Source organism: Notothenia rossii (assembly GCF_949606895.1).
Source record: "Notothenia rossii genome assembly, chromosome: 2".
Classification (NCBI taxonomy): Eukaryota; Metazoa; Chordata; class Actinopteri; order Perciformes; family Nototheniidae; genus Notothenia; species Notothenia rossii.
In genome coordinates, this window is record NC_136904.1 from 15,254,388 (window position 1) to 15,271,483 (window position 17,096).

At 40.9% G+C, this 17,096-nt stretch overlaps 1 protein-coding gene across 3 annotated transcripts in view; it reads left to right on the forward strand.

The window, feature by feature from the left end:
• kiaa1549lb (KIAA1549-like b) overlaps positions 1-17,096 on the forward strand; it is a 64,783-nt gene that overhangs the window by 43,365 nt on the left and 4,322 nt on the right. For all 3 annotated transcript variants that reach the window (XM_079667207.1, XM_079667208.1, XM_079667206.1), the window contains 12 exons: positions 3,462-3,521; positions 4,968-5,119; positions 5,794-5,965; positions 6,479-6,642; positions 6,886-6,921; positions 8,608-8,798; positions 10,631-10,761; positions 11,690-11,814; positions 12,552-12,781; positions 13,764-13,896; positions 16,383-16,751; positions 16,837-16,931. In XM_079667207.1, coding sequence (XP_079523333.1) covers positions 3,462-3,521; positions 4,968-5,119; positions 5,794-5,965; positions 6,479-6,642; positions 6,886-6,921; positions 8,608-8,798; positions 10,631-10,761; positions 11,690-11,814; positions 12,552-12,781; positions 13,764-13,896; positions 16,383-16,751; positions 16,837-16,931 — 1,858 coding nt within the window. The remainder of the gene's footprint in view (positions 1-3,461; positions 3,522-4,967; positions 5,120-5,793; positions 5,966-6,478; positions 6,643-6,885; positions 6,922-8,607; positions 8,799-10,630; positions 10,762-11,689; positions 11,815-12,551; positions 12,782-13,763; positions 13,897-16,382; positions 16,752-16,836; positions 16,932-17,096) is intronic.

Sequence of the window (17,096 nt, forward strand, 5' to 3'; positions counted from 1 at the left end):
TTAGTGTATTGCAATTACTTATCTTCTTAGCATTATTTTTGGATTTATATGTATCCCTAGTATTTAAGAAAGTCTATCTAAGCAATGATAGAACTCAGAATTAAATAGCTAAGCTTGATTGACGTCCAGCTTCTTAGTAATTGGATGTTTGCGACGGTTCTGCTGCTTACACGATCACAGTTTTGTTTTAATGATTGAGTCACTTAAATATAGTTGATGTAGGGACACAACTGAGCCCATGCCTTTCATCTCAGCCTCCTTTAAGGGCATACTTAGCCAAGCTCTCCTTCTTTGCTAGAGTTGTATTCAGAGAAAAACAAATGAAGAGTGGCAGGCAATCAGCAGGAGGCTAAACAGAAATCTTAGTGGAATCCTAATGTATAGCCTTTTTACTGTGTGATATGTAAACCGTTCAATAGAGGGAGTTATAGCAGATGAGATATATATGAGACATCACTTTATTGATCCCTGAACCAGAGATTCACAGTTTTCCGCCTTCAGAGTAAATTCAGAATATAGGTTCAGCAAAAGATCTAAGGACCTGCAGTGGATATAGGGATTCAAGCTTTTACACACACAGTTTACTCTCTATGTGTACCGCAAGTCAAAGTTTATTTCTGAGCTTCAACACAATTTTCTTTCGTATAACACTTCAGTGACTTTGTATTGTGCTCAGACCGCCAAAACTCAGGTAAGGTTAGAAACGTTATGGTCGACAGTGGAAAATGTGTCTTTGGCTTCACCACAAAAGACAAGAAGCCACAAGACAGAAAACCGTCAAACATAAGAAGAGAGCTTGGAGTTCAATCGTCTGCTTTTAAATACAGTTCAGTAGTCCTATTACACAAATTCCTATTCCTCTAACCACACTTCACCTCCTCTGTGAACGTTGTGTTTCAGATTATAAGTGCAAAAGGGGCCTCAGTTTCTTGCATAATGAATTAAATATATAAAGCTCAAGTGAACATCTATATAAAGACACATTGGGTCAAAAAGACTTAAGAAATTCAGAGGTTTATGGTTAAGTTTCCTTTCAAGCAGGAATACATCTTGCCAGCTTACTTTGAATGGTTTCTTGCTGGAATATCTCCAGACATTATAGTCAGTTTGACACATCAAAACTTCGCCTATGCAAATTCATGCAGGGTCAAAGCAGAGCACAGCTGGAGCCAGGCATTATGTTAACCTGTATTATCATCTAGCTAATCCCAATCTTGAAAAACCTTAATGTTTCTGTTCTCCTTTGCTAAACCCAATGTTTACACAGGCTGAAGATTGTAACTGTCTGGACCGTATTCAGGAGGGTATACAAGAAACATTTAATGTTCAGTCAAGTGCTGTTAAGACTGGAGTATGTTGGATATTATCTGTCTTTCTGGATGTCCTTTTTTGAGATGTGAAAGGCAAGGCTGAGAGTCTGAGACTGCTACCTTGCTCGATTACTGGTAGTTGACTAATGCCTAAATGCACAAGGACTGAATGGTTTCAAGTTTCAAGGCTTTCATTGTCATGTGTGCATACAGTAGCTACATTGTAGTTATGACAATGAACATCTTAGGTCACAGGCTCCTCCAACAGTAAATAGAAGTAATAGTAGTAATAGTAATAGAAACATCATATAATAGAAATAGTGCCGAATAGTCTCTATAGAGTAGTTTAAATATTGATATAGGAGTTGCAAACAGATGAATGTGTATGTTACAAGAACAAATGTGTTGTTTTGCCTGGCCTCTGTTATTTACCTCCTGCAATGGCATACTTAAGGTGCCATATATTCACATGTGATTGAATACAAGCTGAACCCAATGCCTGGTTCTGGCTGTTTCCTCCAAAACATAACTATTCTGGGGTTGCATCCCTTTAATACAGTTTGTGAGGATGCAGCTCCTCATTTAGGATACAACCTCAGCGTCTCTGAGGGCACATTTGGTTGATTCACTGTCTAAATCCAGATGAATAGGATTTCTGCTAGCGAGCATTAAATTAAAACTCACTTTGTGTTGTGATTGAATCAAGTCGGAAAGTGAAGTTACCCACAGGCAGGATGATTCAGTTTGGGAGCAGAGAAAAACAGAGCGAGGCAACTCAGTCCCGAAAAGGGATTCTAAAAAGAGAGCATGAACCGACACGGAGAACAATCCAGGAAGACGTAGTAAAAGAAAGTATGAAAGAGCTCATGACGGTGGCTTTGCTGTTTGTTTTGTAGCCTCAGCATTAGTGGTATTACAGTGTTCGCAGAGGGTGTGAGAATATGCTGCCAGTGGCTGCCTCCTCACTTCAAAGGCAATTATCTCAATAAATAATTAACAGTGGGGGATTCTCAGACCACCTTGGGCTCTGCTCTGACAGAAAAGGCCTGGGAACTCACACCCGGCCTGTTTGTAGCACCGCAGAGTTCCCCCGTCGCTCCTGTGGCGCTTGTTTAAGCTGGACGGCTGCGCTCAGCTGTTTCACTTCCCCTTTGCCCTTCAAATCTTTCTGTCAAGTGGAATATGAGTAGAGCTCTTTGCAAAATATCTCTTTTTAGACCATATGCTGATGCAGAAAAAGAAATATTCTTTTAATAATGGCTTTCTTTCTGTGAGTTTGAAGCGATTTCCCCTTCTTGAAATGACCCCAGGCTCTCATTACACAACAGCAGAGGCTCATGGGAAGCCTCTTCATTGACTAATATACCAAATTATCCTAACTTATAGACAATGGTGTACTGGAAGCCCTGCAGCTCTATCCATTAACAATAATAAAGACCTTACCTTTCCTCTCAGCCTGCTCTCCTCTCTCCTGTCATGCCTGAGTGTTCATATCTGGAGAGAACATGCTTTCACAGGCCAGTGATACATCGTGCCCACTTCACTAGCCTCCAGCACAAGAGCTTAATCAGGCAGGAAATAGATGTAAAAGAACAGAGACAGAGCTCAAGCAGGTGAAAGCTCTGCATGCTTCTGTATTTGTCTGAGATGCAGTGATAATGAGGATGTAAACTGAGATTACATCCTCACTGGAACGGTTTCATATGGCAAAGATAACAGTTGCATAATTGTTCTTCAGCATTTTAAGATTGATGACTGATTGTGATATATCGTAGAGAAGCTACGGCTATTTTGTACACAAACAACGTAAAGTCAAAAAAAGGCAAATGCACTGCGAAAAAAGGATCATGTAATTCTATCGATTTAACTTTGCTTTAAGTTTCTTTGTCCTATTTTCATTTCCCCTTTCGATGTTAAGATTCATTTCTGTTTTTCTGTGTTATATAATTTTTGGGCAAATGGTTTTATATAATCTTCTATTTTGCTACAGTAAAAATCTAAAGAGTGAATTTCAATATTGAATGAAAATGTCTCCATAAAATCTAATCCAAGGAAGTTAAAAACTTTTTATTGACGTTTTAGACATAAATATTCACAATCGATTATTGATGATGCTGACGGGGGATGATGATTTTTGTTATGTCATTGCAGCACTGGAGTACCACAATCTGAACACCTCTATTGCCACCAGAGACTTCTGGGTAATAACAGGTGTGTATATCATAAAGTCAACTATTCAAACAAAAATATGAATAGACTTATTCTTAGGAAAATTATGTGTTTCGTTGTTGTTTAATGCAAACATTATAATTCTAAATTGCTAATATGTTACATTTTTAACAACTACAAAGTCCAAATTATACCTGAACCGGGTGTATGTGAAAGAAGTGTGCGTTTGTGAATGTAAAGTGTAATATTTATGGATGAGTTGCCCATGACTCCTGGATTGTCTGCTGTTAATATCTTCTCTGTTGGCTTTATGAATGATTGCATGCATCCAGCACCATGCATACATTTTACAATATTGAAAGGCACCCACACTGCTACGCTGTATAATGGATGGGCTTTTCAGGTCAGGCTGTTTGGCTCTTAACCCCGCACTTACTGCGATGAGAGGCCGAGTGAGTCCAAGGTCGTCCCCTGTGTAAAATAGGATTCACCCACACTTAACAACGTGTACATCAAAGGTTATAGCTTTTCAACTGTTGATTAAAGGGAACAAATTGAAGCTGCATTAGGTGATACTTGACCACTAGGGGACAGGACGGCTCCAAAACAAGATTCCTGGAAGCACAAGCAGTTTGTTGGAAGCTTATATTGTTATAGCTAATAACTTGTCATTTTAAATGTCCACCAAACACAAAGCAACGTGAGTTTACCATAAGTCCTTACAGCCTGTTGGCAACTGCTACTGGGTTTCGTAGCATAATTATTTTGAAAAGCATCGTTATTAAACAAATGAAATGCACTTCACGCTCTGTACGACCCCTTAAAGCCATTTTACATGTCAGCATTCAACCACTCACACACATTAATAAAGAGGCGGAGGCTTTCATACAATGTGCTACATCAGGGGTGCCCACACTTTTTCAGCTTGGGAGCTACTTTTAAAATGACCACGCCCAAATGATCTACCTACAGGGCAGCCCCTGCCCAATCTGTGTCGCAAGCGCTAGTGGACTAAAAGGCGGATAAACTTTGGTGCGCTTACACTAATTGTGCCGTATAAGCGCATAATAGTGCGCCATACTATTATGCTATATAACTATACTATATAATAGTAATGCCATAGTAAGGATGGACGATAGGCTAACTTTATACAACTTAATACATCCTCAGAGAAACTAACATTCACACACCACTGGCCAACTTGGGGTTAAATATCTTGCCCAACAACACATCTGTTGCTTGCAGGGTCTGGGGAACCACCCCTATTCCAATTGATAGACAAGAACTTCACCTCAGAGCAACCGTTTCCCCAATTATCGGGAAATGGGAAACGATTAATGCCATATAGAAAAATATAAAGACATTCAAGTGTGTTTTTGTCTCACACACTTGCATCTCTTCTTTCTTTGTGAGAATCTTTCCTCCCCAATCATTTATTTTCTCTTAACAACCATCTGGCCATCCTCTTTCTTTCGTCTCCGTTTGCAGTAATCCAGGATGTGGATAACGCCAGCCTGGAGGGACAGTACCAAAGCTTTGCCAGTCTAATGGAGCAGCGTCTGGCTGAGCTGTTTGTGTTGGCCGGGCAGCAGGGCAGCCGCTTCAGACGAGCCACCGCTGTAGGCAGCTACACTGTTCAGGTAAGAAACTGGCACAGCATCTCAAAGGGAATGCCAAGTCTGACTTTCACTGACAAAACAAATAGTCTGAGATGCTCTGGGTTAAAGAGCGAAAATATTCAGATATTTTGCCAGAACGCTTGTTAGTCAGAAGTCTAATGAACAAATGAGTCCAATAGTTTTATTGGCATATTTCTTACAGTATGAATATTTCATGAGATGTACACTTTGATGCACAAGCTTGGATGATTACTTGTGGTCAGCCCTTAATAATTAGGGAGGTTCTCGGCTCATCATCTGCTGATTGCTCATCGAAACAAGCCAGAGGTTGAATGTTTAACCAAACAAGTACTATGTAAGTCTATGTAGTTCTTCCTCCCATGAGACTGCACGCTTAAATGAGTGGTTTTACTTTGGTATTTCAATTCTCAAATGAAAATGTTATAACATCAGAACCAGTCATTCAATTACAGACTTCTTTTCATATGTTTATTTTTTTTTCTTATAATTGACCACAGAGGTTACTGAAAGTATTTAAAAGACAATCAGTTTTATCAGTAATACTAACACACAATGGAGGAAAAGAGGAAAAGGGAGAGGGGAAGAGACACAAAGAAGAAAGGATATTGTGATGTTTTATCATTTCCAGTTCTTCTATTAGTCTGCCAAGCTAATATTGACCTTTTCCCAATCAGATGGTGAGTATCCGTAAGGTGGCGGTGTTGAAGAATCCAGCAGAGATGACCTACTACGTCCAGCACAATGGCGTTCCTTTATCGGGCACGTCTGCTGCCAAGGTCCTGAACACAGTGGATTCTCAGACCATGGCGCTCACCCTGGGCTTCTTTGTCCAGGTGCAAGCGGAACGTAAGCACAGCATCCTTCGAGCATTTTCAAGTAGGCAAACAGACAGAAACAAAGACAGACAGACATGCAAACCAAAACACATGACTCATGCTGAGTTTAGAAAGAAGAGCTGATGGTGGGGAGAAGTAAAGGTTGAGAAAACTCTGTGCTCTCTAATGCTCCCAGCAAGACACGGTTTGTTTAGGCTGCAGCTCACCGCTCAGAGAAATGGAGAATAATGGTGTAGCGGTGGAGACAGAGCCGGTCAGGAGAGGGGGAACGAAAGAAAGAGTGCACGCTGCATTATTTTATAGATTGTGGCCGACAATAGCTGAATCAGCCGCACTGTATATCAGGTTGAGCTCTACACAGTGTCATTTAGCGTGGGTGTGACGGATGCTCCTGTATGTTATAGCAGGAAAAGTGAGCTTTGTATTATACTTCCAATCAACCAATCAATAGACTTAGTGTTTTAGGTCTGCTGGATGCCGTGTGATGAAGTGATGATGGTGAACAGTGTTTTTCTTTTTTCAGCTGTGGTCAAGAACCCTCCTAATAACCTTTGGATAATCGCTGCAGTGCTAGCACCCATTGCCGTAGTAACACTCATTATCATCATCATCACAGCTGTGCTGTGCCGGAAGAATAAAAATGACTTTAAAGCTGATGCCATCGGCAACCTCAATCCCAGAGCTAAGGTAACTCTCTCTCTATGACTTTATAGCTACTTTGTGCAGACTGTGGTTCAGTCTGTGTCAGTGTCTAATGTGGATATGGTCAATGTGCTGCTGACTTTTGTACAGAATGTCTATTGTGTTGTATTTTGCTATCTTAATGATGCCCTCTGTATATCCTGGGTTGTGTTTTTCTGCATTGGGAGAATCCAAGTCATCTTGTGAACAACAAACCCACTATTTAAAAATGGTTTCTCTTGTTTTCAGATGGCGTATCGGAGAGATGTGGGCTATTATCACCAGGTATCTGCCTCTCTGTATATCCTCTAATTACCAATCAGCTTTTCCATGGGCTTAACTGCGTATCAGTGGGATTTGAAAAGTATTATGGAAAACATCATTTACGATATATTTCGATAAATCGGCTGTGCGGATGAAAACTTAGCATACACAAGCACTTTGGAATAACAAACCCTTCACGTTGGGCTTTCATTGGATGAAAGGCTGGTATTGCCTATTCTTCTTACAGTGGTCTCCAGATGTCACATTTAAAAGAGGAAGCTTTACAGAGAATAGTTATAATTGAGGTGTTTTTTTTCGAGTGGAATGAATGTATCTGAGTGTTTGTATTGACAGGTGTCTGTGTTGTGTAGAAAGTGAACACTGTTGCATCAAAGGTGTCATCACAATGTCTTCATCACAGTTATCGCTGCATCTCCATGTCTGTTGTTTTTTCCTACTCAGTTGCTCTCTTCACTGTTATACATTATTTTAGAAGAATTAAAAAGCTGTATAACTTTTAACATCCCACTGCTTTATTAGTGGAATTTCAGCAGATTATAAGTAATAAAATCATCTTCATTGAAATGTGAAATCGATTCAGTCCTACCTTTAGAGCATTTATTTCTAAACAACATACTTAAGTCCTGTACAGTATACTCTCATCAACCACAACAAGGCTTAATTCACCCAGATAATTAAGTACCATTGGGTGGCTTCTGACAAACCATAGCATTCTAGGCAGAACATAAAGACATTTCTTTCTAACAAGTAATGGAAAAGCTAGAAAGAGTGACTCCTAAAAATGTAAATGAGGCTCTTGCAATGCTTCTTCTGTATTGCTTTCACCATCTGTACGCCAAACCCTTTCATTACACACCCTTGTTAGCGTTTCAACTGTTGATACCAGTCACATTAGCACTTTTAGTTGAGAGAAGACTGGATCCAAAAAAATCTTTACTCTCTATATGTATGTGTGTATGCTATAGGAAGAGAAAGGATGCATGTTCTTCAGTAGGGGGAGTATCAAGTATGGATTTCTCTCCACAGCATGGCTGCATTAAGGCAGTGATGTGAGTCTGACAATTTATGACACTGCAATGAGAGTAGTCCTTAATGTTTCTGTCTGTGTGTGTGTGTGTGTGTGTGTGTGTGTGTGTGTGTGTGTGTGTGTGTGTGTGTGTGTGTGTGTGTGTGTGTGTGTGTGTGTGTGTGTGTGTGTGTGTGTGTGTGTGTGTGTGTGTGTGTGTGTGTGTGTGTGTGTGTGTGTGTGTGTGTGTGTGTGTGTGTGTGTGTGTGTGTGTGTGTGTGTGTGTTCTGTTGGTCTTACAGGCACTATAAAGATGTTGGCATCCAGTGTTCTCCTCCTCCTTTTTATCTTATAACTTTTGCCTTTCCTACTGTATTACTGAGACTGCAGATCTCATCTAATCACTGCCCACTGCATTTATTTGACAATAATTTAGAACTCGGATGTAAAAAAGGCCTTAGTTGAATCTGTGCTTATCTATTTTAAGGCTGCACAGTAATTCCACTTCTGTTACTAAATCCTCTGGACTCTATTTAGCTGACACTTCTGGTGTTTGAATTTAAAAATGATGTTCCCCCGATCAATGATCAATTAATGTGAATATAGTTATTGGGATAGAAAATAATCATACTTAAAGCTGTCTCTTTTGTCTTTCTCCATTGTTGACACCTGTCCATCAGCCAGTCCAGGGGTTTGACTATGCCAAGCAGCACCTGGGCCAGCAGGGAGGAGATGAGGACGGACTACCTGCCAGTCAGGATACACTCGTGATGTCTCTACAAATTCGGGACACGCCACTTTCACTAGAAAAGGCACTGCAGCAAGATGGGACTGCCAACAAGAAAAGCCTTTCGTCTGACAAACACAAAAGGTATCATTATATCTACGCACATTCAACGCCTAATGTTGTAATCTGTATCATCACAAATTCTAAAATGTTATAACCTAGCACATCTTAAAGACAAAATACTGACCTAGAGATACAAAAATATTATTGGTATAAAAAAGTTTAATTTATCCTCTCCACAGCGGTCATTATAATTCCCGAATCTCCCTTTAAAAGCACGGCTGAGCTTTATATTTTTGCTAAACATTATTTATCTGAGCTGTAATTGTCTTGGTTCAAATGTAAGCATGTTGGAAACATGCTACCTCATAAAATCAGATAATAAGCTGAATCATCTACATTTATTTAAGCATTTTAAAAGGTCTCCCTTTTCAGTCAAACCCAAGCCAAGCAGCCTCCTAAAGGGAAGTGCAAATGCTTACAGTATGTGCAGTTATCTTAACAATTGCACCACTGCTGTGCCAGAAAGCTCTTGGGTCGCATAGGCAGAGGCCGGATGATAAAACATGAGGATCCCTCCAGCTCGATTGTCTGTCCTCATTCTACCCTGATGCTGAGTGATGGGCGGCCATTAACAGAGCGCTCTATGTGGGCAGGTTATATTGACCATTTTACTCATCCGACAGTCAGAAGCGCTGTTTCAGAAATTAATTGCCATGTTCAATCATGCTAAATTATTAAATCGTGGATTTGCAATCCCCGATTAAAGGGCGCCATTTCTCAACGCCTTGTGGGATAATGAGATCAAATAAAATGTATGGGACAGAAGAGGGAATCTATAGACTGGAGGTCCTGCAGTAATGACTTTGGAGATTCCTCAGGCAGCAAAGGCTTTTCATATGTTGTTTATCAAACTATTGGTCTAGGGTTTGTTTTTTCAGGTCCTAAGTCACAATTCAGCAGTTTAACCCGTTTTCAATGAGCCATTTGCTAGCATCCCAGGATAAAACAAGCTAGTTCTTTAATTTTCAGTCTTTTAAGTATGCAGAGACGCCATCATCACACAATAAAATAATGCCAAGATTGACAGACAAGCGAATCATTTAATCAATCAGGTGTAGGCTCACAGTTTTTGTTGACATCTGAGTGAATGTGCAACTTCATATTATAATCGTATTCAAATAGATAGGATTATTCATGTATTTATGTGTAGGATGCTGCTATGCATGTTGGATACAAACACTTTTAAACACATTCATGCAGGCATGCTGTATACAATCACGTCTAATTGACTCCTTCCTCTCTGAAATCCCTTCATTTGTACCAAGGTCACACATCTGTTAGCCTCTAAACACCAACACAGGATCAAACATATACCTCAATTCATTATTACACATTACACGTCTCTGTTGAGCCTGTGACTGGAGTTAGCTCTCTGCAGCACTGCCTCGACGAGAGCAGGGAGGGCAGCCGTTGTTCCTCTGTCTCTCTTTGCTCTTATCATTTTTACCAGACAATTATGGGATAGACCACGGAGCTTTGATGTCAGCCTCGTGGTCCTCGGAGCTGCTGCTTGATCAGCTCTAATTCCAACTACAGTACAGCGTTTGAAGCTAGTGAAACAAGAATTGGATGAAGCAATTGTTTGTTCAATTAATGGAAGAACTATTTGTTCCATAAGACATGCACACACAATGGTTTTAACACATGCATGACCCCTACATAAAGAAGAAGAGACATATTCACTTAAAACAAAACATGTTTATGAATGGAAACGTGCAGGTAAATGTACAAAACACATATAAGGTAGGGAGAGGGGAAGGTGAGGTTGTTTAAGGGAGGGGTGACATAACCTGGCTGTGAGCCCAGCTTCCTGAGAGCTCACCGCCTTTTCCTGTTGCTATGGTTACTTGCAGCAATTTGCCGAGCGAGGATGGTTCCGTCATCAGCAACGAATCAGAGAAGCTGAATTCCAGCAGGGGCTTGTCAGTGCTGAAAGTCACAGCACAGCAGAAACTGACAAAGGAGGAGACGCGCAAGAGGGACGGTGAGAGTCACACACTGATGCAAATACAAATTATTTATTCTACCCCTACTTTGCAGACAAGGTCAGAAGTGTCCCAAATGCCCCAAAATCTTTTTCCGTTCTCTCCCGCCTGAAACACTTTTCTAGTCCCTCTTTCTCACACACAGGTACTAGAGAAATGCATCGCCACTGCAGATTTCTTACAGCCAGAAAGGTATCCACTCAGCAGTAAGCAGAGATGGACCCGATGAATATGCATGAGACAGACACTCTGCTGACATGTAACAGTATGTCAGATTAGCGGATGCTGTGACCATAGACACTGGCAGAAGCACACTTTTCACTAATGCAAATATTCGGAAATTCAACATTAAGCCACACATCTCGTGCTCTTCTAACATGCAGAGCAGTTTAAGTAAAAGCCTTTTTATATTGTGAACTATTCTCCATTTTATTCTGCTGCTGCTAAATGTTCCACATGTGATGGATGTGAGTTAAATTAATCGAGTTCACATACTTTGCTCGTAAATTCGATAGAGCCTGCTAGATTATGATTTTCTTAATGGCTGGATTTGAATAATTCATCAGCTGAGTTAAGGGGAACTGAAATTAAATCCAGTTTGTCTGATGGCAGATAAAGAATAAAAGTGCAAAGTCAGTTCCTATCTATCACAGAGATGCATTGCCACAACCTTTTGAAACCAACATAGCGGCTATCTTTGTGATCTGTCATCTCCATCCACCTCTTCATTTGCTGACACAGGCGTTGGATGTTTGACATAATCCCACAGTGTCAGCCGGAGAGAAACAAGGTGATGAGAGAGAGAGTGGGAAAACAGACGGAGAGATAATAAGGGAGTGTGACAGTTTGTTACCCCTTTGACTGACAATGTAAAGATTAGAGGTATTTGTTGTCTCTTTGTGAGTGAACTCCCTCTCTGTTCTTCAGATCCATATGACACCTCCTCTGGCTCCCTGCAGCTTATTTCCATTAAGCCCATTGCGGCCCAGCCCCACTACACACACCCTGCTTCGTCTGAACGCAGCCAGGAATCAGCCATCGTAAACGGAGAGGTGATGCACATGCTCATATCACTTCATCGGGGTGCTTAGATTTACATCATCAAGTTGAACATGTGTGCACAAATGCATGACAATCCCTGCAAACATATTTTCTCCAACAGCTCGTTATTATTTCTGTTTTCAGGAAAAAGTTAAATAAAAGTTGTTATTTTACATTTTCAGCTTTTCTCACTGGTGTAAAGTAGAAAGTCACTCTATTTCTGAGCAACAATCACAGTTTAGTTACTTTTGATTCAAATGTAATGCCAGGTTGGGAGTTGCTTACCTTAAATTGCCGGAACTGTCAATCATATCTGAATAAACCAGACATACACTGTCCTGATTGAGCAGACTTTGAATCTTGAACTCAAAGAAAGTGTTCTTTTGAATAAGTTACTTTATTTGTGGCATTTGATTTGAAGCTCCAACCTCCAATGACCACATACGAATAGGTTGAGGGGTTGTATAGGTATAGTGTTTAATGGTCAAAAATATATCATACAACCGTACAGTAGGGGGACCTCCTTTTTCCCCGTTCATTTTTTTATTTTAAACTGGGTCGTCTTAAGCAATATAAGGATATAAAAAACAATATTTCTGAATCCTTCAGATTGTTATTATTGAATTGTTCTGAACTTCTTCCTCGAAACCCCTTGAACGTTAATCCACACACATACTGTACCTTTTGAACAAAGCCGAATCAAAACACATGGAGAAAATGAACCTCCTGCACTCTTTCCTCTCTGCAGGTGAACCTGGCTCTGAAGCAGAAGTCAGACATTGAGCACTACAGAAACAAGCTGAGGCTGAAGGCTAAGAGGAAGGGTTATTATGACTTCCCCTCCACAGACGGCAGCAGCAGTGGTCAGGCCGTGGTGCAGAGACAGCGGCACGGCCATGAGAGGGCAGCCGGGGAGCTGGGCAGGCCCCTGGACCCTGACGATGAGCGAGGATCCACTTATGTCAAATCTCACAGGAGGTGAGGAGGAAAGTGGGAACGCGAGGGTGTGACGAAACACTTTGAGTCACAAAAGTGCTAAAGGTGACATGGCAGTTCACATGGCGGATTGGGCTTCTAACCATGGACCGTTATCCATCTCTACTGACCACTGCCTTGCCTAATTAGCTCATTGATAAGAAAAACTTTCTCCTCTAATGTTGTGATCATCCTGTCTTAGTCGGCAGAAAGAGACCCATCAGGCCTGTCTGATTAGTTTGATCCAAGTCCTGAGCCTCCATAACGGAGATAAGAGGATTGGCAGGGTGTTGAACTCTGCTGGTTTCGTCTTGCTGCTGCTTTACACATGCACATAAAGACTGAAAGAATACTTGATTAATACAGGCTCAGATCAACATGTCCACTTCAGATTAACACGTAGCTACACTACAGTAGCTGTCTTCAGAGTGGAAATGTTGGCCTGTGTGTTGACTTAGTGAGGAGGTGAATAGCTATTTTTATATCCCACCATGTTGAGCAAGATAATGAATTTAGCAGCTATTTACTGTCGAAATACGTGAGTGTGGCGGTTGGATCACTTCTTAGAGTCCAACAACGTCCTTCAAAATCAAAAGTGATCATATCTAAGCAGGTTTGCTGATACACATCTTGTTATTTGATTGATTGAATGATTGTTGTTGTGTGTTGCTAGACGCTTCAGTATTACATTTGCTGTGCAACACCTCAAGGATACTCTGATACCTGGCATACGGGACAACATCATTATGTAAACTATTGATTCAGCTCTTTTACTTGAGGTCCTTATGAGATATCCTAACGTAATTATTGTGTTTGGTCTGCATTCGGAGAAAATCAGACACATGTGGTGTTCTCCACCACTTGTACTGTGTACCTGCCTTTCACTGGCAGACACTCACATAGCTTAAGTAAGAAAGCTGAATAATAACTACACCCCAGGTATGTTTTGTAATGAATCCTCTATCCACTCTCTACTAATTGGCAGGCACTCGCAGGTAGGACAGACGGCCTATCGCAGCAGGCAGAGTCTGAGCAGTCCCAGTCCTGGAGGGACAGAGATGGACCTGCTTGTTATGAGGGAGAGACCCAGGAGAGGCATCCGAAACAGTGGCTATGATGTGAGTCACATGTCATCCCCCCAACTCCCAACAAGATGCACTTAAACTTACCTTAATAATTCACCTTTACCCTTATGAAATCCTACTCTTAACAAAGTGATTTGCCAAAAAGTATAGTGCTGTTCCTCCTAAAATAAAAGCAGTTACTACATATTCTAAAGAAATTCTAATGTATATGCTCATATTCTTGTAAGTCTTTCAAGTTAAAATTCAAAAATAAATAATGCCAGTGTTTTCAAGCTATTATAATGAAATATAAAAATGGAAAACATAATTATCAGAGCTTATCAGTGCTAACTTGAGTCCTACTGCCCCATTTGAAGCACTGTGCAGTCACTGAGCTCGAAATCAGACATTTTCTTCTCAGGCAGGGTTTCAGTTAAGCCAAAGCAAAGACAGGAACTGGTTCATTCATAATTAAGAATTAAGATTTATAAGGTTCTGTCATTTTGATATGTAACGCATCTCAGGATGGCTGGTTTATTCCTCCTCTCGTATTGTTCCATAATGGATATGGCTCTTTCTGTCATGAAGTCAGAGTACCAGTATATGAGCTCCTGAGAGTCTTCGAGCACGCTGTTCCTTAAAAGTGTTTTCATTCTGAGCTCTTCTATTGTAAAATAAACATGACCTGCTTTAGAAATATTTCAGTGCACTGCCATTGACCTGCCAGCAATTTTGACCAGTGACAGCAGGAAAAACAGAGGACACTGTGACTGACTCTTGTATTGTTGTGCTGGACCACTGGCATGTCTTACTGGGATGCTCAAAGGAAAACAAATAGTTATTATATACCCTGTGCTTTTCCTGCTATTTCAAGTTAAATGTCTGCTTTAAAAATAGCCTCTTATGCATATTATTCATAGTCTGTATCATCTGGATCTATCTGGCTCTTGAGACGACAGGGCGGTGCCATGAGCAAAATGCCATATGAATTCAGAAGCTCTACATAATTAGATTATCCAGACTTCGATTGTCATGACCCTTGGTCAGTTTGTATTTGTTTCTATTTGGTTGAACCCTCTGTAGCCAAATGTTCAGCAGGCTCTATAGTCAGTACAATCCTTTTAAAGAACTCCTGACCATGTACAATGGGACTATTGTGGCTACAGACCCCATCACTGCAGATGCAAACCTCCGCCGTTCCCTGTTGCAGGGCTGGCTGATTCATGAGGTGCACTGTGCTAGTTCTCCTGTGGCTACCTACGATTCACACAGGAAGTAGGGCAGCCTGAACTCGTTTATCGCTGAATATAAGGACTAGTAAGATGGACACAGAGGCTGGGAGATGGCAAAAGAGTAAAGAGTGTGAACCGATGAGGGGAAATATTTTAGAAAGAGAATGGAAAAGTGAGGTAGTGGGTAAATCATTTAGATGGAGATGCAATGAATATAAGATAAGATAAGATAAGATGGTACTTTATTGAACCCAATTTGGGAATTTGTTTGTGTTGCAGCAGCATAAGGCATTTTACAATAAAACAAAAATAGAAATAAGAAAATAAAGAAAATATACATGTTGGATTTCAAAAGATATTATATATACAAATATATATATATATATATATACATACATAAATATATGACATATGGAATATTAATATTAAGTATTGAACAGTTTATATATGTGTAAAATGTACAACGTGGTTTTATTACAAGAGAAACTATGGAGCAAAGAGTTCTCTTCCAGCCAGAGGTGATTTATTGTACAGTGTTATTGCAGTGGGCAGGAAGGTTTTCCTGTATCGGTCCTTGTGACAGCGGAGCTGCAGCAGTCAGTATATATATGGGAAACATGATAATGGGTAAACTGTATATAATTAAATGTAATATAGATAAGAAGCGAGAAACTGAGGGCAGATACAGAAATAGCATTAGCACAAAGACAAAAGACTTATAGCAACTGCTTAAGTATTGTTCGATGCTTTGCAGTAGAGAACCATGCTGGTTAGCACTCAGTGATACAAACTGCCTGGTTCTGCTGCGTAAACCTACTGTGACCAAGCAGTAACACAGCTGGATCCAACTCTTCCAGCTCTGCTAACATTAAACAGCCTCTTCCCGCTTCTCAGCATCCTGTCAACAAACCACTGAGAGAATGACTGGAGACATTACAGGACGTGTAACTTTCTAGCTTTTTAAAGGTGCTTCTATTGAAATATCCCTAATTCAGTAAGGAAAGGTTTCGTTTTGCTAATATTTGATCTTGGCGTAAATCAGAAACAGAATCTGGCTCCACATGTGGCTGCGGCTATGAGTTCACCATTATAAGCAATCTCAATAGAACTAACATTTGGGTACTTAAAATTGTCCACAAGCTTTATAGTATATCTTTTTATTCTTGTTTGTATTAAAGCTTCCATATTGTTTGTTACTGTGTTTGCCTCTCGATCCGATCCCTTGCACATTATGTTATTTAATAGTTTACACTGTCTCTATGTACTCTGTATCTCAATTCAAATTCTTTTTTGATCTATGTTATTTAGACTGAACCTGAGTTGATTGAGGAGACGAATGTTGACCGTCTAATGGGGCCGCGAGGATACATGTACGGCCGCGGTTTGAAAGGCCACTCGGAGACGTCCACTCTGAGCTCACAGCCGTCCATTGATGAAGTGCGACAGCAGATGCACCTGCTGCTGGAGGAGGCGTTCAGCCTGGCATCAGGGGGGCAGTCCACGTCCGGAAGGCACTCCCATCTCCACCTTCCTCCCGACCACTACAGCCCCGCGCCACCTCCCCTCCCCTACGCAGACGTTGTGACCAGTGCCCCGGGTACAATGAGCTGTGGACAGGGTCTGCAGTGGGTACCGTCCTATGGCTCAGACATATATGACTGCAGCCTTCCCAAACCGGTAAGTGTGATTTGATTATTTCCCCTCCCTTTAGAGCTGTGTTGGAGTTTATGTAACCTTAAATGCCCTTCACTATGTTTTTAAGGCCTTTCGCTTCACCCAGCTTCCTGAGATGGCCATTGGTTCTCCTCCCCCCTTACCGCCTCGCACTGGTCCTCCCCCTGGGAACCCCTTAAGACGGTAAGGCTGAATCAGTCGCACACACACAGATGCAGCCAGACAAAGACATACACGTACTGTCCGTAGCCTCCCAGAGCCCATCGGATATTCCACATTTTCTCACATTTAAATTCATGTTCAGGGACGAGATACATTTGCCAGGTAATGTGTTTTTGCCTGGGTGAT